Genomic DNA, 23,544 nt, shown 5'->3' with positions numbered 1-23,544 from the left:
TAAATGAGTGAATAGAATGTTGTTAGATGTAAAAAGTTCATGTTGGTAAATTTGTATGTTTTGTTTGATATTTGAGTACCGAGCATTTTGGAGACAATGGAACATTAGGCTTTAACTCACCTTCATCCGGTATCTTCTTAAACTGCTCTTCCAAGAATTCTTCTACTTTCTCTCTCAGCTGAGATACAGACTTTGTAACTTCATCAAATGAGAGGAAAGAACTGATTGTGATGGCGGGTGATTCTGCAGATCTAGCAGGAGCTGAGAGAGACTGGAAACTCTACATCCAGATAAATAATGTTCACAGAGAAACAAGTCAGTAAAAGATTAAATAAAGAGAAGTGAGAGAATATTGAAAGCAGCCTAATGTTGACCTGAAATGAGCAACACATTCAAGATAATGAACATCTATCTCACTCACAGCTCCATCTGGCCAAATAGGGTGGCTGCCCACAAAAAAACTCAGCCCTGTTATTTCCCTACCTGTCGACCAGAGCCATTAACATTGAATCTTATCTGTGACAAGTTTTTTACTATTTCTTATTTTAATGTTACTGTCATCACATTTATCACATTCTAAGTATATTATATATTATTACTCGGATTGGTGCACTAATAATGTTATATAACAATTCCTCACACCTAATAATAAAATCACCCACCTCTCCACCACTGTAGTTTTAGTGCTGTTACCTGGAGGAAATGGATGGGATCCTCTGTGTGTGAAAGCTCCTCCAGTTCAGCATCTTTCTTCTTCAGATCTACAATCTCCTCCTCCAACTGCTTCAGGACTTTTTCAACGTGACTGACTACAGCTTTCTCTCGATCTCTGATCAGTTCTTTCACCTCAGAGCATCTTCTGTTAATTGAGTTGATGAGTTCAGTACAGATCCTCTCAATGTTCTCCACTGCTGTCTGTGCAGAGCTCTTTTAGAAGATTCAGAGAGAGGAAACGTTTCTCACTCAGATATTCAGAAGTCAACAGTCAGAAGTCAGAAACATTTAAAACAAGTTAGGGATCTAATCATAGAGAAGCATATAAAACACCTCAAAGCATGAGTAATCATAAAGAAACTGACAGTATTAAAACTACAGCCACACTGCCAAGGTCAGGCTCCCCTATTAACTTAATTAAAATTCCAAAAGTAAAAAATCAGAATAAGTACTATTACTCCAGGAGCCATTCTAATTGTCTTGGAGAATTAAGTAACTGTACGTGGTGTTCATGGATTTAAACATGTTACCAGTATAATCACATGCTGGAAAAAAGTTTACTTTAAAAAAACACCCCAATTAAATCGTAGAAATCCTTGTGGACTAATGAGACTAATAAAATTACTACATTATAGACTTATTTTTAAATTATGTATGTGTATTAAATATTTTAATACTGTAAAATGTACTGGTGGTAGCACACTGTTTCAGAAATTATTTTCAGCAGCAGAAACATCCTGCCCAGGACGGGTAAAATAAATACAGAGATCTTCTCAAGTTTAAAAACATTTCTCTCTACCAGAAATCTTATGAAGAAAACAGTTTAAGTGTATTAACCTAAGCAAAATTGGATTGGTTTATAATTAAGTACATTTATTTTCATGAGTCATGATCTTATGACCATATATATAGGTTATATTATACACCATCAATCACCAACTAATCAGGCAGAATTCGAGGAATTTTGTTAATTTAAGCTCAAAAAATTGTTTTAATAATTTGTTACCCAAAATATAAAAAACTATGTAAAAGCTGTATGTAAGATATGGTTTAAAAAATGGTTTGAAAAACAAAATAATTTATTTACAGAGAACATAAGTGCCTGATCAAAAATGATGATTGAAAATGTTTCTGGTCATATTGATACAAATTCCAAGCTGAAACAGTTACTGATGTGAAGATATGTTGTTATGCACTGCAGTGTTTGGTTTAATAGAGGAGAGTCTGACTGATCCTGAGAACTTTTTGTTTATTAAATTTACCTTGTGAGACTCCACAGCGTTCATCAGCTCATAAAGTTTCTTCTCTCTGTTTTGGATTTTCTTCTGAATTTTTTTCTGGATCTTCAGCAGCTGCTTCTACACAAAATAATAATTCAGAATTGACTTGTATTGTGTATCAGCACAACACAAACAACGTCAGTGTAAATGCTAATCTAACGCTAATCTGTGATGCTTTCATTTTTGTTATTTGTTTATTATAGGATAAATACAAAAAACTTCTCTGATACAAAAAGCACAGAAATCAGAACATTGTCATGTGTGTAGAAAGTCAATGTAGATGTTAGGTGTACCTGATGTCATGATCAATACGTGTCTGCACAAGTTAAATGTATCTAATAAACTGTACAGTGCGAGAATATAAAAACATTATTTTAATTTAGTTCTGCTTGAGTAAAATGTTTGTAATATAGCAGTAATCACATAAATTAGTTGTTACTTGTTAAAGAGAGCTGTATAATATTTTTACCTGTTTCTCAGTTCTTTCTGCTGCAGCTGATATTGTATCATGTCCTTTATGATCATCCATGATACACAACATGCAGATACACTGCTGATCAGTACGACAGTAAACCTCCAGCAGTTTATCATGCTGAGAGCAGATCTGATCCTGGAGTCGTCTGGAGGCTTTAACCAGCTTGTGCTTCTTAAAAGCAGGAGATTCATAGTGAGGCTGGAGGTGAGTTTCACAGTAAGAGGCCAAACACACCAGACAGGATTTAACTGTTAGGATCCGCCAGCACTTACCTTTTATTTTCGGTTTTTTTCCAGCGTTTTGTTTTTATTCCGGTTTGCATTTTGTTTTTCTCCGTTTTCTTTAGTTTCCCCCGATCGCTTTTGTTCTTGGTGGTGGTTTGCGGTTGTTTTCCCGTTTTGCTCCCTTCTCCCCCTAGCGGCCTGGAGCGGTACTGTTTTCGGAGGTTGCTGCGGAAGCCAGCCAATAGATCGCTGGAGGGCGGACCCCACACACACCTGCGCCTCATTCCTCATCTCATCAACTCCTGCATTTAAACGCCGGCTTTTCCTTCACTCCTCGCCAGATTGTCTGCTCGCCATACGGTACACAGACGGCCGTTCGTCGTGCCTTAAAAGACGTGAGTTACTTCTGTTACCTTCCTCTCCTAACGCATTTTTGTTTGTCATCGCTTCCTAGACCTTCTGGTTCCGCCGCTCCTGGTTCTCCTGTGTTCCTGTGGCTTCCTGTTTTCTGGTCCCATCGTTCCTGGTCTTCCTGCGTTCCTGCCGTTCCGCCGCTCCTGGTTCTCCTGCGTTCCTGTGGCTTCCTGTTTTCTGGTCCCACCGTTCCTGGTCTTCCTGCGTTCCGCCGCTCCTGGTTCTCCTGCGTTCCTGTGGCTTCCTGTTTTCTGGTCCCACCGTTCCTGGTCTTCCTGCGTTCCGCCGCTCCTGGTTCTCCTGCGTTCCTGTGGCTTCCTGTTTTCTGGTCCCACCGCTCCTGGTTCTCCTGCGTTCCTGTGGCTTCCTGTTTTCTGGTCCCACCGTTCCTGGTCTTCCTGTGTTCCTGCCGTTCCGCCGCTCCTGGTTCTCCTGCGTTCCTGCGGCTTCCTGTTTTCTGGTCCCATCGTTCCTGGTCTTCCTGCGTTCCTGCCGTTCCGCCGCTCCTGGTTCTCCTGCGTTCCTGTGGCTTCCTGTTTTCTGGTCCCACCGTTCCTGGTCTTCCTGCGTTCCGCCGCTCCTGGTTCTCCTGCGTTCCTGTGGCTTCCTGTTTTCTGGTCCCACCGTTCCTGGTCTTCCTGTGTTCCTGCCGTTCCGCCGCTCCTGGTTCTCCTGCGTTCCTGTGGCTTCCTGTTTTCTGGTCCCACCGTTCCTGGTCTTCCTGCGTTCCTGCCGTCCTCCTGCATCCGTTCTCCACCTGCGCCCTGCACTCCGGTTCCTCTACTCATCGTTCGTTCCCTGCATCCCGGTTCATCGCTCCTGGTCACCTGTCCGCCCTGCAGTTCCCCGTCGCTACCAGTACCGCTCCTGCCGCTCCCCTCTCGTTTCGGTTATCCTTTTGGTTGTTTGTTTTTGGTCTTCATTTAATATTGTTTAAAATAAACGTTGTGGTGTTACTTCTGGGTTTTGGTTGTTTGTGCACTCGCCTTTTGGGTTCCCCCCTTTCCCGGTCCTTGGTGGGTTACGACCCCACCTTAACATTAACAGCTTTGAATTTTCTCCCAGTGCAGGAATCACATCCCACATCTTCAGGTCCAACAGGAAGTGGAACTTGGAATTTTCTCTTCCTCAGGTTCTCCACAACTTCAGCCAGAATAATGTTTTTACTCACAGCAGGTCTTGGAGCGAAGGTTTGTCTACACTGTGGACAGCTGTATGATCCCTTATCATCCTCCTGATCCCAGCAGTTGTTGATACACACCATACAGAAACTGTGTCCACATGGAATAGCAGCTGGATCCTTCAGTGTTTCCAGACAGACTGGACAGCAAAACTGATCCTGAGTTACTGAATTTTTTACCTCAGCCATTTTCTGCATGTAAACAAAAACACCAGTAAACACAGCAAGTCATTTACAGCAGCTCAGACTTCCTGGTTTAGTTTGTGAGCGTTATGTTCAAAACAAGTGAGTTTAATGTAAATCAGCAATTTTACCTACATAAAATAACAATAAACTGTAATAAACAGAACTGATATAAACTCACCTGCAATCAGAAACTCAAATTACCAACAAAACTACAAACACAGACACGAAACAGATCTGCACTCGGACCGAACAGGATCAGATCAGTTTCACTTTCATTTCTGCTACTATAAACAACACTTTATTTGAGTGACAAATTATCTAACTTTGACAGTGTTGCGTAAACTAAGAATTTTTTTTTACCATTGAATAATCCTAAACGTTATTACACTTTGTCATTACAGCAACTGTTTCCGGATAAAATACACATACACATTTTCCTCTGAAATCAGTGAAAAATATTCATTTGCCTGAAATCCTTCTTTAGAGTCTATTCAGAAGTTTAGGAACAATAATGTAGGAGTAAAGTCGTTGATGTTTTGAGTTATGGGGAAAATTGATGGAAAGCGTTTAAATGAGGACTTTTGTTAACCTGTGGGCCAACCTCCATTTAATTTTAACATACCTCCCTAGTCGTATAAAATAAGGTGACAGACCCCCAATGGCCTGCAGGCACCCCTGTCCAATCCATGATATACACAATAACATGGTGATTGGATGGAAGGGTAAGTGGGCAAGTGCAGGCAGACAGGTCAGCAAAGTCAGTGAATTCAGTGGTTTTTATTAGGTTTTGTATCTGAAGATGTTTACAGCTCGTTTTCACAACATTTTATGGTGTGTCGTTTATTTTAATCTGAGTAGCCTATATTTAAAAGTAGGTAGCCCATTAAATAAGCTTTATTTAACGGACTATTTTTTATTATTATTATTATTTTGTTTTGCTTTTTGAAAGGATAGCAGATGGTGAGAAAAGGTCGTGATGACCCTGGTGTAGGCTTAGTCAGTTTGTCCTGTCTTTATTCTGTTTACTTTTTGCTCGGTTCTCAGACACTGTTATAAGAAGTGTCTGGATCCTGTTATGAGCAATATTCATCTATGTTCTCATGATACTACTGTATAACCTATCCATCATATATCATTGACACATTAAAGCTCATGTACACACACATATAAAAAGGGCCTGCAAACCCAACCTATTTAAACATTCAATAAAGCACTGAATAACACTCTTCGCCTTTGTTGCTTGTCTCCGAGATCTTGTATGAGCTAACCTGAGCCAACAGACCACCAATTCAGATCCAGACGCATAGCAGAACCCTAACAATTTGGTGTCAGAAGTGGGATATCGGAAGGGTGAGTTACTCTTATCCTACAATAAAGTATCTACCGACCGACCGACCGACCGACCGACCGACCTACCTACCTACCTACGCGTTGATTAGAAAAGACACTTTGAGTTTCAAGGTCTTGTTTTTGTATGATAACAATGCTTTGAATTTCCTGGGTGTTGATCATTAAATATTAGTATACGTCTAGATAGTGTTGTACTATTTACTATTGAGAATAAGGACTTGGTAAATATGTTCAAAAAGACAAAGTTCAAAATAATCCATAGGGTTTAATATGATGTCGGCCCACCCTTTGCAGCTATAACAGCTTCAACTCTTCTGGGGTTTTTAGGCTTTCCACAAGGTTTAGGAGTGTGTTCATGGGAATTTCTGACTATTCTTCCAGAAGCGCATTTGTGAGGTCAGACACTAATGTTGGACGAGAAGGCCTGGCTCTCCACTCTAATTTATTTCAAAGGTGTTACAATCACCTGTTTGGAATCACATCATTATTTAGTTTTTTCACCTTATTACTAGCCCTAAATTGCCCCCGTCCCAACTTTTTTTGGAATGTGTTGCAAGTCTGAAATGCAGGAATGGATGTTTATTAACAAATGAAATGAAGTTGAGCAGATAAAACATGAAATATCTCAGGTTCAAACTGTTTGCAATCAAATAGAAGTCAAAGCAAGAAACTCTGTGTTTTTATTTTATTTGCATTTTCCATGCTGTCCCAACTTTTTCTGATTTGGGGTTGTGTATTTATAAACAATCAATTTGGCCAAGAGAATTACCAAATCACAGATTCTTGTTTTAACTGCATTTAACAAAATGGTCTAGTGTAAAATGTAGGGGAAATAATGTTAGCAATTATTTCATTCATAAATTAATTGTTAATAATCAATTATGGAGCATCACTGACATTTTTGATGGGAAATTACCAAGAAATAACAGATCAGTCTCTCTCCTGAAATGAAACTCACAGCGCTAAGTTGTGGATAATTATAATGTTTATTGAACGTTAAAAATATAGCATACACAAAGTGATTCAGGGAATAAAACAACTAAGTAGTAAGAAGAGTAAGATGGATGTGTAGGTACTAAATTAATGCTAAGAACTTACATAACTGACATCAACCTTGGTGGGATCAGGAAAGCACTAGAATCTAATTGGGATGCCTGTTATCAGTCAATAAAACATGTACATTGTAAACAAAGCAACAGAACCAAGACCTTCAAGGAGCATAGAAAAATTGAGTCTACTTCTTATAATAGTATTCAGAAGCCAGCAAAGTTACCTTGCGTCAGAATTTTCAAACTGGTCTCAACAGACATAGCTGGGTTTAAGTTTTCCTCCTCTGTCCCAGATTAGCTCCATGACTCAGAATTTTACACTTTGGCTTCTCAGCAGACGAAATTAGATACCTTTACTGTTGCCCCCCCCCATGAAGACCAACAACTCATGGTCAATAGATGGCGCCTGGTCAATTCATGAACAAAAGAAACGCATCCAATTATTAAAGCTAATTCTTAATACAAACTGCTACAAGACAGATCTAAACACCAGATAGGTTCAACAGCTTATCACACACTTCATTACAACAAACACACTGTCCATTTGGAGAATAATAACAACTTAATAATGAAAACCTGATATAAGCATGCAGTACAAATAAAGTTTAGATTAACATACAGTATATTCATTTTGGATAATAATGCATAATATAATTTCTAACACTATAACTTGGGTTTAAAAAGTTAGACCCTGAGTATGTATAAGAATTAATAATTGTAAGAACATGTATGTAATGTCACCAAAACAATTGCATGAGTGTGTGGGTATGTGTGTGCGTGTGTATAGGTGTGAATAGGTTCTAGCAGTCACAGTAGGTCAAGAGGCCTGGCACCCCTGGTCACCAGGAGAGTCCTTAATAACATCTATAGATGGTCTCTGAAAAATACGCAAAGATCCAGACATCTTCTTGCTGGCAATTCCTGTGTGATAGGAGGTTTGATTTACATGACAGTGGTGAGAGATGAGAGAATATGGCAGATGAGTCTACCATCTGTTTTTGCCTCATCTCCTTTTGGAAAAGGGGTTGTCAACTTTTGATAGGTGTTTCAGTCTAATTCATTGAGAGTCACCCCAGATTTGTGATTCTAGGTGTCTGTTTTTCTTTGCCCTGGTAACAGAGGTTATAAACAGAAGATGAAAGGCTCGAGAGATGTAGGCACAAGACTTGGTCCCCAATCTTCCAGGGATCATAAAACTTTGAAGATAAGGACCTGTATGGAATTCCAAAATCCTAATGTCCGTAGGATCGGTGGAAGTCTGATCCACTACACTGGGTTTAGTTGATAAGCAAAGCTCTACCTTTATACTATGTAACAAAGTTACAAACAGATCCACATGAGCAGAGTTTACCATGTAGTACCATACACCATATTGAAAACAGCTTTACTGTTGTGGTGTTAATGCGTAATAGTTCCACTGTTCATAAACAACCGTTTCATTGTTCATAATTTAAATAAAACAAACAAATGTAAAAGTTAGGACTGCTCCTGTACTTTGTAGCACTTGAAAAACGCTAACTGCTCCTAAACCAAATCAACAGTTATGTGTTGTCAACCAAGTCAACAGTCAAATTTAAATAATCTTTTTAACTGACAGCATTAATAAAACTACTCTGCAGACTATCAATTAATCATTACCTTCTCTAACTAAATATATAAATTGTATTTATTTAATCTCCGTTTCAATTCTTTAAAATCTGGATGCATTAATTTATAAACATTAATGTTTGTGTCTGTGGAAAACAAATCTCAGGATTTATTGAGATTTATTGTTCAACAGATGTGATGATCAGTGGTGCTGAATTTTTACCTCCATAATTGAGGGAAGGACGGAAGTACGGGTAGAGTTTTTCAGTGAAAGACTGAACGATAAAAGTGTAAATATGAGATCTGGCATCTACATCATAGAAGGAGACCAAACCCTCCTCATAATCCACAAACACCCCCACCTTTTGAGGAGCCTGTTTTAGTGAAAGGAGAACAGGGTAACATTCACAAGCCATATATTCAGTATAACTTCTCAGACACACTGTCCAGTATCCATTCTCTGGGGTAAGTGTAATCCTACCCTTTCTGTTAATGGACTGTTTGGCCACTCCTAAAGTCCACTCAGTCTTTCCACTGACCTGCACCTCATAGTAAAATCTTCCTAAAGAGAATCCCTGCTTTCCCAGTACACAGACACAACGATCAAACCTCTCTGGATTATCAGGGAGATTCTGTTGTTTGTCTCCATCTCTCACTTGTTTTCCATCATTTGACAGTATCAGGTAAGAATTTGCTGTATCAGGATCCAGAGTCACGTCCACTGAGAGAAAGAAACACAATTAGAGAACAGTGAATAATAGTGAATGTTTAGATTTAGTCATCATTAATGATCAATGAGAGTCCACATTTACATTTACATTTTTAGCATTTAGCAGACGCTTTTATCCAAAGCGACTTACACAATGAGCAGAACACGATGAGCAATTAAGGGTTAAGGGCCTTGCTCAGGGACCCAACAGTAGCAACTTGGTGGTGGCGGGGCTTGAACCGGCAACCTTCTGTTTACTAGTCCAGTACCTTAACCACTGAGCTATCACTGGCCCTGCATGCTGTTGAATTCTCTTCAGTTCTGTTTAGAAAGTAAAATGGACAATATTTTAGATTACATTTTACTTTTTCTTTATTTTAATAAGATAGTATTTAGAAACAACGCATCTAAGGGACCAATTGTCATGTCATGCCACACTGACGTCATTGCTTTGCATGAGATGGCTACACAGATAGCTCAGCTTTCTCAGATGTCCTCTGTCTCATATCCCATGTAGCAGACTAGCCCCCAATAATGCAATCCACATTATGATGATGTCAGTCCAGCTTATTATTGGTCTTGTGTGGCAGGATGATGTTATTCCAAAGACCTTTTCTTATTTCTCACCAGAAAAGGAATTAATTAATAAGATAACAATGGAGCACCAAAGGTACATTTGTGGTAATACTGGAAACTAAACTCCTAACAAGTAAGTCACTTTTCTCATGGAGTGATGCCCTTTAAGACAATTAGTTTTTCTCACCAGGTAACCAAGTCATTTAATGCAACTAAGTAGTAGTTATGGTAGAATAAACATGCAAAAGCAAGGTATTATATTGTCAGGATTTGTATGTATATTTATCTATATGTGGTTTTTATATGAAATAAATCCCAAGTTAAAAATGGGTGGTGGTGGAACCTGGAAAGTGTAGGACCTATTTGAAATGTATGTTATCAATTAATAATGGAATGTAGTGAATAATAAAATATCAGAACCAAGGCTCTTCAACATAAGCATATGAATGGTCTACCTGCAAGCTGTTTACGAGAGCCAGTAATGTTCACCTCATGCCAGAACTTAAACCAGACTCAGCAGAAAGAAGTATGGTTGAGGTTTTCAGACTTTGCCTCAGGTTTGTTCCACAGCTGCAGAGGAATGAGCTGTTCCATCTCTGTTAAAAGATAATGATCTCCTCTTTATGTTGGAAATGGAGAAGCACTGTGTTTAGACCCATGATATGCGACTCGGAAAAGAGGTTGTGTTCAACCAAATCCAAAATTATAGATTTTAAAACCTTGCCCATGGGGGAGGTCCAAATGCTGATGACTTACGTTTAAATTCAAAAACTTGACCAGGTACTATGAGTGTGAATAATGCCTTAACTTGGAAACCTTACGGAACTAGAAAGCCTCCAGGCTCTATCAGAGTGAAACACAAACCGTGAACTGAACCGACTTGAACTGTGATTTCTGCAAGCAACTGTGAATTGCACAGAACTCTTAACTCCAAACTTTTCCAACCTACTTGGAAGGTGTGTGTAAATGTAGCTAAATAAATAGACTCCTCCTAAACCATGTAATGGTTATCCGATACCCTTTTCCTCGCCTTCACTACACAAAATAACCACATGGTCGCTAGATGGTGTTATAGGCTTAGTTTTGACATGAATATCCTGAAATGAGTTCATATAGAGAAACTTTTGATTATAGACCAGTTGATGCCTACTTACTCATACAAGCTAACTTACAATATATATGGGGGGTTAAAATGCTGAAGCTATCCAGAGTCTAGGATGTGAAGTGCTTTGAAATGCTGTGGATGGCCCACAAGAGGTACAAATGAAGAATAATTTCTGCCCAGTCAATTTTAGAAGCAGTTCCACTAAACTTATCAAGTCCTTCCATATGCCCTGCCATAACCCTGTCTTCAATATTAACATGTGGGTGCCTCATACTTGCCCAACATAACTAGCTGGACTTGTTCAGTAGTTCTATTTCTGTTCTGGCCATCTTGTAAACCTCTTTTTTTTCTTCCTTCACTGTCCAGGCTTCACATACTGTATGTATATAAATTGTATCTAGCTACTGGCCCGACAAATACTTTTATCAATCTTAGCTTGATAATGGAGCTAATTTGACCATCACCGCCATGCCCATTGCTATTCTTGATTTTACTTCACCAGCACAATCTGCCACATTCGATACTCTTACTTTTCAAATATAAGAAAGAGTTCACTTGTTTTAATCTTCTACCGTCCATCATAATCTCCAGTACACCTTTAGTGTTCGTCATTACTTTCATTTTTGCTGCATTTATCAGCTAAATTGCTCAATGGTCTTTTCACCAATCCTGAAACCTCCAGTAAATTCTTTTAGTAGCAAGTTGTTAGCTATACAGATTCCTCAGTATTTGGAAGGGAAAACCCATTTTAAGCATGGTGGTTTATAACTGGTCATGCTGTTCCACGTGAAATGCCTTTGTGAAATCAATAAAAGATAAATATAGTGCCTGGTTCTGTTCTCTGCCTTTCTCCAAGAAAATCTGGAGGTTTGTGATCTAATCCGGCATGGTCCTTCTTGGCCAAAATCCAGCTTGTTCTTGTTGGCTGTACCTACTTGCTTTGCATTCGTTTTAAGATTACTTGCAACACAATCTTGCATGTGAGAGCAGTGCAATGGGCCTGTAGTTGCTGCATTTAACCAAGTCACCTTTCTTATGTAGTGGAATGAAGACATTCTTCTGGCCAAATACCAGTCTCCCATACTTTACTGCAGACCATCTGCAGTCATCTCAAACAAAATGCAAAGTGAACTCAGTAAGAAACTCAGTCCACAGACAAGGTACAAACCAAATGCTCATGAGAAGCTACTGTAGCAACCATGAGAAACTCAAAGAAGAAGAAGCCGTGGCATCTTATGCCTACTTCACTGAACTCTGGTGGTCAAGCCTGAGTTACAGAAAATGAAAAAAAGTATAGCAAAAGACTGACCAGAGCTCAAAGCTGAGTGGCACGAGTGTTTTTAAAGTAACTGCTTTGAACCGTGGTTCTCAGACAACTACAGTACACTTGCATTGACCTGCACTTCCCCTACCAGCTAGCCGATTTGGGCTGGGCAGGTTAGAAGTACAATGTTAATGACTTCCTGTGCTTAAATTCACCACAAATTCCGACAAATCACGTAGTTCCCAGTACTTACTGATCTCAGGAAGGTTGTTCATTTCAGTATCAAGAGATTTCTGAAGCTGAGACAGAGCTCTCCTCAGAGTCTCCACATTCAGATGAGGGTTAATCTTGGTATCAGTCCAGTTCTTGGTGGGTGGAGGACTGCACAGAGATGAGCAAATCTACAGTACAGCAGGACAGAGGAGAAATAGCTTAGTATGGTAAGTTCTGTCCTGTCATGTGCTGCATTACTGCTTCAGTTCTACCCGAGTCTATTCACTCCCACAGACATTTATTTACAATCATAAAAGATCAGAATCTGATTCAACTGTACTTATATGTGGAGAGTTTTATAAACCTGGAACTAAGACCAAGCTGACATTTTGCAAAATCCCTTAAAATTAGATAATAAATATTGTTTTTCCTTTTGCTCACACAATACAAGTTAATCTTACATACAGTAACAATAAAAACAACATAAAGTAATTTAGTGAGGCATTTGGCCAACACAAGCTGCCAGATAAGTCAGCCAGAACTGCACTGGATGAATAGAACAGCATAGTTTCAAAACATCGTCAAATGAGCAGGTGGCTCATTTTGTTGAAGGGTGGGACGTCCAATAATAGAACCAACTTGTTTAACATTAACTTTCTTATACAAATTTCATCCAGTGACCTGTTTCTCCTACTGATAAGGTTTCTGCTGCTACTGATAAACAGATGGACTCTGACCTGTAGAAGGTGGAGATGATTGTCAATGTTGGAGATATGTTCCAGCTCAGTGTTTTTCCGCTTTAGTTCACTGATTTCTAGTCGCAGATCTTTAATGAACTCTTCAGCCTGTTTCTTTGCTGCTTTTTGCTTCTCTTCCATCACTTTAATCAGCTCAGCCTGGTTTCTCTCAATGCAGCTCATCAGAGATCTGAACATCATCATACTGGCGGCTTTCTCCTTCTCTGTGTTTTTCTAACAGGACAGAAATTAAATCAGATATTTTTATTTAAATAAAACCGTTATAGAATAAATTATGACTCACTTTATGAAGTTCTACAGATTTTTGGATTTCCTCAATAGTATTTAGTCGCTCTTGGATCATCTGCTGAAGTTCTGCTCGTATCTCACCAAGCTGGTTCTATACAGGAAAAAATAAGATCACGAATAAGACTTAACAATCTAATAAATGTCAACATTTACATCAAATTATTATGCAATTACAAATTGCATAATAACAAACAGTATGTTTGTAAGGCATAAAAAAACACAAGATCTACACATTTATTGTCATTAAATATTGCAGCATGTATACAGCTCAAAAATCTTACATACACGTCAAAGGTTTACATACACCTACACAGTACATGTATGTCAAGATTTTTTTTTAACTTGTGACTTAATTATTGAGCACATATTTGATGATTTTAATAGCTATCACCAGTTTTTAAAAAATACTTTACATAATTAGAGTCTGCCAATCAAAGTATTTATAATTAAACCATTTAGAGTTCAGTTACGTTTTAAAACAGCAGCTGTTTTCTCTCACTGTGTCACAATGCTCCTCACCTTCTTCACTTCAATCTCCTCCTCTAGAGAAACAGTTCTGTGGTTCTTGTGGTCATCTAATGTACAGAACAAACAAACATATGCCTGGTCGTCTCTACAGAACATCTCCAGAGGTTTCTCATGTTTCTGGCAGATGTAATCCTCCAGGTTCTTTACAGGATCGATCAGTTTGTGTTTCTTGAGTTTAGCTACAGTTCTATGAGGCATCAGATGAGTGTTACAGTAAGAAACTCCACAATCCAGACAGGACTTTACAGCCTCCAGCTTCTCCTCAGTGCAGTAATCACACAGCACACTTTTAGGTTTGGAGGGAAGTTGTTCTGCAGCGCTGCTGGATTTCACCTGAACTGATTTCTTAAACTCAGCAGCCAGACCAGAGATGAAAGTATTTACATTAAGTTCAGGTCTTTTAGAGAAATCTTTTTTACAAACTGGACACTGGCAGACTGAACTGGTGTCCCAGCATTTTTTGAGACAGATCATGCAGAAGTTGTGTCCACATGAAGTAGAGACTGGGTCAGTGAACACATCCAGACAGATGGAGCACTGGAGCTGATCTTCAGACAGGAAACTGCTGGAGAAGGCCATGACTGAAAGAGGTAATAAAGACAGAAACAAGAATAAACTAAAAACAAATTAAATTAACTTTTTTACATTGACCAAATTTCGAGGGCTTTTAATAACCGCTTGCCACACAGTAGGCTTTACTGTAAAAGAGGTGCAAATTCAGCAATATTTTAGCTAAATCATTTTTAATATAAAGATTAAAGTTCCATTACAGTTTTCTACATATTTTAGTCATGCAGATGCTGTTTTGTTGAGCATTAATTCACTGCAGGTGTGAGTTCACAGCCTTACAGGTCATGGACCGAGAAGTGTAACATTGTGATAACGTTGTGATAACCAGTTCTCAGTTTCGTGCTATCCCTATTCTATTCACTTTATCAGTTACAGCTGTGGATAGTTTTGTGTCTTTCAATTGTTACTTTCTTTTCATTATTTTAGCTACCTTATTTATTTCTGTCTCTTTTTTTTCTGACAATCTCCTTTTTTGTTAGTAGCTTTTCGGCCACAGTATTGTTCTACCCTGATCAAGCATCATGCACTTGGGTTCATTTCCATTCTTGCGTGTGCAAGGTGCAGAAATCTTAAATAGTGTAAGTATTGCTGCTACAAAGAATCTTTGTGTAAATGTATGTAATGCATTTTAAATGTGGATGAAGTAGAACTGTGGTTCTAGCATCTACGGTGGCCAGTAGAGTTCAGTGTCACGAGCTCTGTAGCAAGCAAGCTACTTGTACTGGTTTAATTTTAAGTGGAGCTCTAGGTAGATGTTAATGACAATCAATTAATTCATTATTATTAATTTAATAATCTTTTTTTCATAGTATTACATATTTTAAAAGTTTGTTAGATATATTAAGATTTAAACTTGGGTGGCCATATTTTGGTTTTCAAAAAAGAGGACACTTGGCAGGATGGCAGCATGGGCCAAAAGGAAACATGCACTTGGTGGAAGGTTTGGTTTGAGGGCGGCTGAATAGGTTGGATTGGTAATTTCATGTAATGGGTGGCACCATGGCAATATGTATAAAGTAGGGGTTTAAATATTTAACAAATGCATCAATAACCATCCAACTACTATGTTACTGAACCTAAATAAATAAACAGCTATTTTTTTAACAAGACAACTAACAAATGCATTTATGGTCAGATAATCTTATTACTTTTAATTCAGCATTTAGCCCTACACAATAATAACAAATAAAATAGTTCATCAGTAGAGCTTTTTCGGCAGAATGTGGCGCTATCACGGCGTTGACAATAACCTTTGTCTTACTACGCTCACTTGGAAATGTTCTAGAATCAGAGCAAGACTTTTTAACAAGGCACACATGCTGCAGTTCACTGATCTGTAGCTGTTGTGATGCTCCCTGATGTGAAATGCAAAAACTCCCTCTGCAGCAGTAACAACATCTTCTGTTTTACCTGATCTCACAAACTCTCCTTTAGCTGCAGTTTTGTGTTTTTGCTGGACTGGCACCTTCCCAAGGAGCTCGACCCAGAGAAAAAACTGAATTTTTCGGTTATTCCCTGTGAAGAACTGCGAGAAGATAAAAGTGAAATCAGTTCAAAAACACACAAAGAACAGTGCAGACAGACTATAAAAGCCGAATCTCTGACATTTTTGGTCGGACACATTTTCTATGTCCAAAAAAGAGGACTGAGGACTGTCTGGGAAAAAGAGTATGTAGAGATGTAAAATTGTTGTATTTTGTACTACTGGACAAAGTGTAAATAATAATAAAATAAATATTCGGTGTGAATCTAAAATTAAAGTAACAGCAAATAGGTTGTCAAATTGTTGCTGGTTGGTTTATCATAAACCCACAGAAAACAAAAGGGTCACCACAGGTTGATTGGAAGTGAAACATAATGTTTTGTTTTGACCAACCCGAGTTGTAATTTTTGTACTTTTGGTTCTACCATATTCACAACTTAAAAACACAGTGGTAAAATTAGTTTTACATTGGTCATTCGCCTGACATTCGAGTTTCTTTCGGCTCGTTCTCGGCTAATAAACATCCAAAAATTAAGAAAACTGCACGAACTGATTCTGCAATAAACAAGGAACAAACTACAATCAAATATGTTTATTTTTTTATGTTTATAAGTTTTTTCTGTTAATTTTTATTTAACGTTATTTCGTAAATGTGAGGTGCGTCTGCGTTGAAATGCTAAGGAAATGCTAAGGGAGCATCTACAAAGAGCATGAAGCTGAGGTGTAGTAATTACCCAGTGGCATGTACCATTCAATACAACTGTATTAAGTCCTAGAGCAGGGGTCACCAAACTATGGCCGTATACGGCCCGCTGCTGTCATTTGAAAGCACTGTTCATCTTCGAACTCACAGTATTATAGCGGAAAAAATAGTACAGACAGTAATTGGCCACACAGAGTCTCCGTAGATTTTACGGCGGTTAATGCGTAAAAAAACCCCATCGTAATTAATAGCTATAATAGCATTATCTTTATGCTTTTTGTGAATGTTCTGCAAAACCGCATATCTGACGTAATGTCGAAGAAAAGAAAAATTTACTCTGAGTGTAGGATATTCAATCAACATTGGACCTCTGATTACTTTTTTTGTCCAGTGCAAGGAAAGGGCCGTTTGTCTCTTATGTCAGGAGTCAGTCGTTGCGTTTAAGGAATACAACCTGCGCTGCCATTACGAATCGTGTCATAAAAACAAATGACGGGGCAGGCGAGGGCAGATAAAAAATCTAAACTGAAACAAGTACAACTCAGCAAAATTATTTTTTAAAGCAGAAACATCTAAATATATCGCTGGTTCGAGCTAGCCTTCAAGTGGCCAGGCTAATAGCTAGCAGTGTGAAGCCATTCACAGAAGACGAGTTTGTGAAACAGTGCCTGACTTCTGTTGCCATGGAGAAAAAAAGACTTGTTCAATGCTATAAGTCTGTCCGCACCGACAATTACAAGAAGAGTAGAAAAAATAGGAATAATTTGCACATGCAATACCAAACTAAGGTAAAACGTTTTTGCTATATTTCACTGGCACTTGACGAAAGCAACGATGTGCGCGATACGGCACAACTTTTGATTTTCATCCGTGGAATCACTGATAAGTGATAAGTGATAAGTGACTGATAAGTCACAGAGGAGCTTGCTGCACTACAAAGCATCAAAGGAACGACAACGGAAGATACATATACATATACAAAAATGTTTAACAGACCGTGACTGATTTGGGTTTCGACTGTGCTAAGCTAACGAGTGTGACAACCGATGGCGCTTCAAGCATAGTCTGTTCCGCGAGTTTTTGCACGCATCAATAGAGAAATGTGTGACCGTGGCCACTCTCTTCCGATCGCCATACACTGCCTGATCCACCAGCAAGCACTGTGTTGCAAAGCAGTTAAGTGAGATTCCTTTATGAAAGTCGTCGTGCCATGTGTTAATTTCATTAAAGCTAATGCTCTTCACCACAGGCAGTTTCAGGAATTATTATCTGAGCTGAATGCTGCTTATGCAGATGTGCTTTACCACACTCAGATCCGCTGGCTGAGTCGGGGGCGAGTTTGAAACGGTTTAATGATCTTCTTCCCGAGATCAATGCGTTCATGCTGTCTAAAAGCAAAACTGTGCCCGAACTCAACGACGCAGAATGCAAACGGCACCTTGCTTTCTTAACAGATGTAACAGAGCTACTCAACGGCCTTAATGTACAGCTCCAAGGCAAGGAAAGACTCATCTGCGACATGCATTTATATGTAAAAGCATTTGAAGTAAAACTGGGTCTCCTCCTTAAACATGTAAAGGAGGAAAACTTCTGCCATCTCCCCACTACTCGGAAACTGTCAGCTGAGAAGCCATCACTTGCGTTCCTGACTGAAAAGTGTGTTGAGGCCCTGGAAATGTTACAAAGTGCATTTCAGGCCAGATTCCGAGAGCTTCACGTCCACGAAAAGAGATCCAACTTTTACAGAGTCCTTTAGCAGCAGACATTGACTGTGTCGATCCAATTTACCAGATGGAATTGGCAGAATTACAAACTTTTGACAGCCTCAAAGATGCATTCAAGTCAAACACTTGATTTCTATGCCTCTCTCCCCATTGAGAGCTACCCCAATCTCAAAAAACATGCGCTCAAAATTACAACCATTTTCGGGAGCACCTATATCCGTGAGCAGACTTTTTCGAAGTTCAAACACCTCAAATCTCCAACCAGATCCAGACTTACTGATCAACGTTTGCATCACTTATTAAGACAGGCAGTAACAAACATGGAACCTGACGCTGACTGTCTCGTCAGCCAAAAGCAGGCTCACTGTTCACATTGATTTTTGGAGAAACAATGGATGAGGTAGAATAATTAATAAATTATTAAAAATAAAAAACATGTCTGCATTATCACTATGAACTACAAACACACAGTACAAACAATACATCTAGTCCTACAGTAAGGGTACAGCAGTAAATCATATAATTAAAATTTTTATATGATTTATTATGGTACCTGTACTGTAGTGCTCTTTTGTAATGCAGCTGTGGTAAGCAGTACATTCCGCTAAAAGACTACTTTAACCTTTATTTGATCAAAATTTATATTTCTTGATTTTTATTACATTTTTACAATTCATAATTTATTGCTGTACCCATTTTTGTAAGACATTTATTTTGTAATGCACTTGGTGCATTAAACCTTAACAGTATTAAAATGTATTTTTTGTTGTATTTTTGTTTTATATATATATATTATTGGCGGCTGCTGTTCTTTCAAAGAGGGGAAGCTCATTGTCGGCTTACATCATAAAATTTGTCAATTTATTTATACATAAATTCTGCCCTCCGTTCCGTTTCAAGAAAATGGCCTGATTAAGTAGCGGTGATTAGGTGACAGTGTAGATCTCAAAATAGCTGTCAATCAAAACGGGATTCAGCCTTTCGACTGATCCTCCAATCATCTTGCAGAAGCTCAGCGTCCAGACCCCCAGAGACGCTCAGCTTCCGGGGGCGGGACAAAATCATGCAATTTATCCAATGACCGGCAAGTTTCGAAGCACTTCAAAAAACCAATACATATTTTGTAATGTGGCTGTAGCACAACCCACTAGATAACTACCACAACTTTCATTATGTGAAAATGTGCATTTTTAAATTATTAATTTTTGTACATTTTTTTATTACCTACTGTACCTATACTGTAGGACTTGTATGTGTAACTACCTATAATGTGTAATGTGCTTGTACAGGTGTCTAGATAACTACTACAACCTTCGTCATAAAAAAATTTGGGTTTCTACATTTTTGTTATTTTTTATATTTGATTCGTTACTGTACTTATACTGTAAAACCTAATTTGTAATGTTATTGTAGTACCTAGTACAGGTGTCTAGGTAACCACTACAACATTTGTTATATGAACATTTGCGTTTCTCAAATTTTGTTAGTTTTTTTTTAATTCAGAAGAAGAAGAAGATATACTTTATTTGTCACATATATATACAGGTGTACAGTACAATGAAATTCTTTCTTCGCATATCCCAGCTTGTTTGGAAGCTGGGGTCAGAGCGCAGGGTCAGCCACCATACGGCGCCCCTGGAGCAGACAGGTTTAAGGGCCTTGCTCAAGGACCCAACAGTGGCTGCATAGCAGAGCCTGGATTTGAACCCCCAATCTTCCGGTTGATAGACCAAAGCTCTACCCACTAGGCTACCACTGTCCCTATGATGTTACTGTATAAATGCAGTAGGACTTTTAACTTGTAATGTGGTTGTAGTAAGTACAACAAGTGACTAGTTAACTACTACAATCTTTGTTATATCAAAATTTGTGTTTCTTGATTTTTGTTCATTTTTTAAAATTTATGATTCGTTACCGTACACATGCTGTAGGACTTTTAATTTGTAATGTAGTTGTAGTAACTAGTACAGGTGACTAGTTAACTACTACAACCCTCGTTATATGAAAATTTGCATTTTCAATTTTTATTAATCGTCTATATTTTATTATTGCTGTCTCTTTACTGTAGTACATTATATGATTCGTTACTGTACCCATGCTGTATGATTTTTATAATGTGGTTGTAGTAAGTAGTACAAGTGACTAGTTAACTACTACATCCTTGGTTATATGAAAAAGATTATGCTTCTTCATTTTTATTTTTTGTAACTTTTAATTATTTATTACTGTACCCATACTGTAGGGCTTTTTTCTTGTAATTTAAGTGTAGTGGGTTGTACATGTCACTAGGTAACTATTGCATCGTTTATTATATTAAATTTACTTTCATTTTTAGATATTTTTACATTTTACTGTTATCATACTGTAGGACTTAATACAGTTGTATTGAATGGTACAATGGTAATTACTACACCTCAGCTTTATGCACTTTGTAGACGCTCCCTTAGCATTTCAATGCAGACGAACCTCACATTTACGAAATAACGTTAAATAAAAATTAACAGAAAAAACTCTTTTAAACATATTTGATTGTAGTTTGTTCCTTGTTTACTGCTGAATCAGTTCGTGCAGTTTTATTAATTTTTGGATGTTTATTAGCCGAGAACAAGCCGAAAGAAACTCGAGTGTCAGGCGAATGACCAATGTAAAACTAACTTTACCAAGGTCCTAAACCCAAGGTTGTGGGTTTGCTGAAGGTAAGTAAGACAGTAAAACGGTATGATAACATCTTCTGGAGGAACAATAACGAATAAAAAGTTTGTAGAGAGTTTAAACCAAATTGATTTACTTCTGTATTTGAGTTTCAGCTGAAACCCAACACGAGTTACACGAGTTTCCTCCTCCCATCCACCGCAGTGTTTAGTGGCACCATATAAATATGTACTCATTTATTATCCGATCAGAAATAAAAGAAAACTTCTCGATATTAGTTCGTATTCTGTACTGCACAGTTCAGAGTTCTTACTGATTTGTTATAGAGATTAGCATTTTACCGTGAACTCCGTTGAGAGTTTCGAAGTTCGCCCTTTTCACAGAGCCCGATGACGTATTTCCGGTTTCATTTAGCAGGGTAAACAAAGCGCCGCTGTAATGGAGTTCACTGCATCTCTGCATAATTTGTTTGTTGAAATATTGAATTTTGCCTTAAAAATGTACATAAACCAGCACTGAGAATATATTTAGACATTTGTTTGTAGTAATTTGTTTTTGTTAAGTGCACAAAAAGAAACATTTTACCCTTAAATGCACTTCAAAAATAAACATGTTCACTGAGACAATATTAATAGTGTTCTAAAGAATGCATTAGTTTTAATAACCGTAACTGAATTGACAAACAAACAAAAGGCAGAGTAAAAGAAGGTTAAAATGTATTTGATTTATTATATTAGTAAATATTTATAAAAGTATGCAAACTTGAATTACTTGAATTCATTAAAATGATCGTCTTAATTCATGAAGCATTTTTCCATATCCAGTGTTGTTTCAACAGAAGCAACATCAACATACAAAAACATCCTCTAGACAATAACACCTGAACAACTAACCATAGAGAAACCATATTTGCTTGAGGGAGAGTCAAGTCACCTTTATTTCTATAGCACATTTAAAAGACAACGTGTGTCAACCAAAGTGCTGTACATTAAAATCAAGTATAAATAACACTCAATTATGCATATAACATTTAACAAATCATTAACATACATACAAAATAACATACATACGCACCAACATATAAATCAAATAAAACCACTAAAACAAAGATGGCTATGACAACCCAAAAAATATTAAAAACTTATTCATTAAGAAGACTCAAATGCCAAAGAAAACAAATACGTTTTTTAATTTGACTTGAAGGCATCTATTGTGTGGGACTCCTTTATGAAAAGTGGAAGACTATTCCAGAGTCTTGGGGCAGTTACAGAAAAGGCCTTAAACCTCATTTGAGAACGTGGAATAGCTAAGAGCAGCTGGTTAGAGGATCGTAGAGCTCGTGGAGTGGAGTAAACACAGAGAAGGTCAACGATATAGCTCGGAGCCAAGCCATGTAAAGCCTTAAAAACAAATAATAGAACTTTAAATTCTATCCTATATTTGACTGGTAACCAATGCAATGATGCAAGTATGGGGGTAATGCTCTCCCTTTTCTTGGTACCGGTCAGGAGCCTCTCGGCTGCATTTTGAACCAGCTGTAGACGTGACAAGCTTGACTGACTGATTCCCAAGTACAGTGAATTGCAAAAATCGATACGCGAGGAAATAAAAGCATGCACTACTGTTTCCAAATCATTAAAAGAAAGGATACTTTTCACTTTAGCAATGTTCCTAAGTTGAAAGAAACTAGCTCTCACAACAGCATTAACTTGTTTCTCAAACTTAAGAGCGGGATAAAAAATGACACCCAGATTTTTTACATGGCTATTTACATACGATGTTAATGGCCCCAGATCATTAGCTATGGCCCTGAGTGGTTGAGAAAAGTGATGAAAAGGTTTAAGCATGTAAGCAGAGTTTTGTACAAAGTAAATTAGAAAAAATACATGAATCTGAACTGAAATATTCTAGAACCTGAAAATGACTTATTGAATTGTTATTATTATTGAAATAATTCAGCTTAGGTTGGTCTGTCAGAATCAGAATCTGCTTTATTTCATTCTCCAGCTCCATCACCTTGTGCTCCAGCTCCTGTATCCTTGCAGGTGCAGCATCCACTGCACCTGTGACAAAAGAAGGAACACATTACATTACGATATTCTTTTACATTAAATATCTAAAATGAAGTCAAATTATGTGCTGGACATTCATTCAGGCTATATTCTAGACTCTTTAGACTGTTATTCAGGAAGTATTGCATCTTTACACTGTTATTCAGATAAATATAGTATCTTTAGACTGTTATATACGGAGCCCCTTAGGGGTCACTAAGGAAAAAAATATATATGAAGACAAAATCCGTACCCTCGGTTTAGTAATCCGTACCCTCGGTTTAGTAATCCGTACCCTCGGTTTAGTAAACCGTACCCTCGGTTTAGTAATCCGTACCCTCGGTTTAGTAATCCGTACCCTCGGTTTAGTAATCCGTACCCTCGGTTTAGTAAACCGTACCCTCGGTTTAGTAATCCGTACCCTCGGTTTAGTAATCCGTACCCTCGGTTTAGTAAACCGT

The 23,544-nt window shown here is 38.0% G+C and overlaps 2 protein-coding genes across 3 annotated transcripts in view; both read right to left on the bottom strand.

The window, feature by feature from the left end:
• Nucleotides 1-23,544, bottom strand: part of LOC134312002 (uncharacterized) — a 42,211-nt gene that overhangs the window by 2,453 nt on the left and 16,214 nt on the right. The window contains exons 5-18 of the mRNA XM_062993650.1: nt 23,049-23,095; nt 15,881-15,995; nt 13,892-14,481; nt 13,368-13,463; nt 13,064-13,297; nt 12,367-12,514; nt 8,999-9,180; nt 8,683-8,833; nt 4,675-4,682; nt 4,153-4,479; nt 2,464-2,736; nt 1,977-2,072; nt 694-927; nt 121-280 (exon numbers count right to left, since the gene is read on the bottom strand). Of these exons, the coding sequence (XP_062849720.1) occupies nt 121-280; nt 694-927; nt 1,977-2,072; nt 2,464-2,736; nt 4,153-4,479; nt 4,675-4,682; nt 8,683-8,833; nt 8,999-9,180; nt 12,367-12,514; nt 13,064-13,297; nt 13,368-13,463; nt 13,892-14,481; nt 15,881-15,995; nt 23,049-23,095 (2,661 nt within the window). The remainder of the gene's footprint in view (nt 1-120; nt 281-693; nt 928-1,976; nt 2,073-2,463; nt 2,737-4,152; nt 4,480-4,674; nt 4,683-8,682; nt 8,834-8,998; nt 9,181-12,366; nt 12,515-13,063; nt 13,298-13,367; nt 13,464-13,891; nt 14,482-15,880; nt 15,996-23,048; nt 23,096-23,544) is intronic.
• Nucleotides 6,801-21,219, bottom strand: LOC134312512 (E3 ubiquitin-protein ligase TRIM39-like). Of its 2 annotated transcripts, XM_062994504.1 has the most exons (7): nt 21,169-21,219; nt 15,881-15,995; nt 13,892-14,481; nt 13,368-13,463; nt 13,064-13,297; nt 12,367-12,514; nt 6,801-9,180 (listed from the first exon to the last, which is right to left on the bottom strand). In XM_062994504.1, the coding sequence occupies exons 3-7, from the start codon at nt 14,477-14,479 to the stop codon at nt 8,639-8,641; spliced, it is 1,608 nt and encodes a 535-aa protein (XP_062850574.1). In that variant the 5' UTR covers nt 14,480-14,481; nt 15,881-15,995; nt 21,169-21,219; the 3' UTR covers nt 6,801-8,638. The 2 variants fall into 2 exon arrangements, 1 of the variants encoding a protein (XP_062850574.1); XR_010011561.1 differs by lacking the exons at nt 12,367-12,514; nt 13,064-13,297; nt 13,368-13,463; ... (1 more) ...; nt 15,881-15,995; nt 21,169-21,219 and adding an exon at nt 9,320-9,969 and having other exon boundaries at nt 9,093-9,180.

This window comes from Trichomycterus rosablanca, chromosome 4, assembly GCF_030014385.1.
Source record: "Trichomycterus rosablanca isolate fTriRos1 chromosome 4, fTriRos1.hap1, whole genome shotgun sequence".
Taxonomy (NCBI): domain Eukaryota; kingdom Metazoa; phylum Chordata; class Actinopteri; order Siluriformes; family Trichomycteridae; genus Trichomycterus; species Trichomycterus rosablanca.
This window is presented reverse-complemented; position numbering and strand designations above follow the sequence as displayed.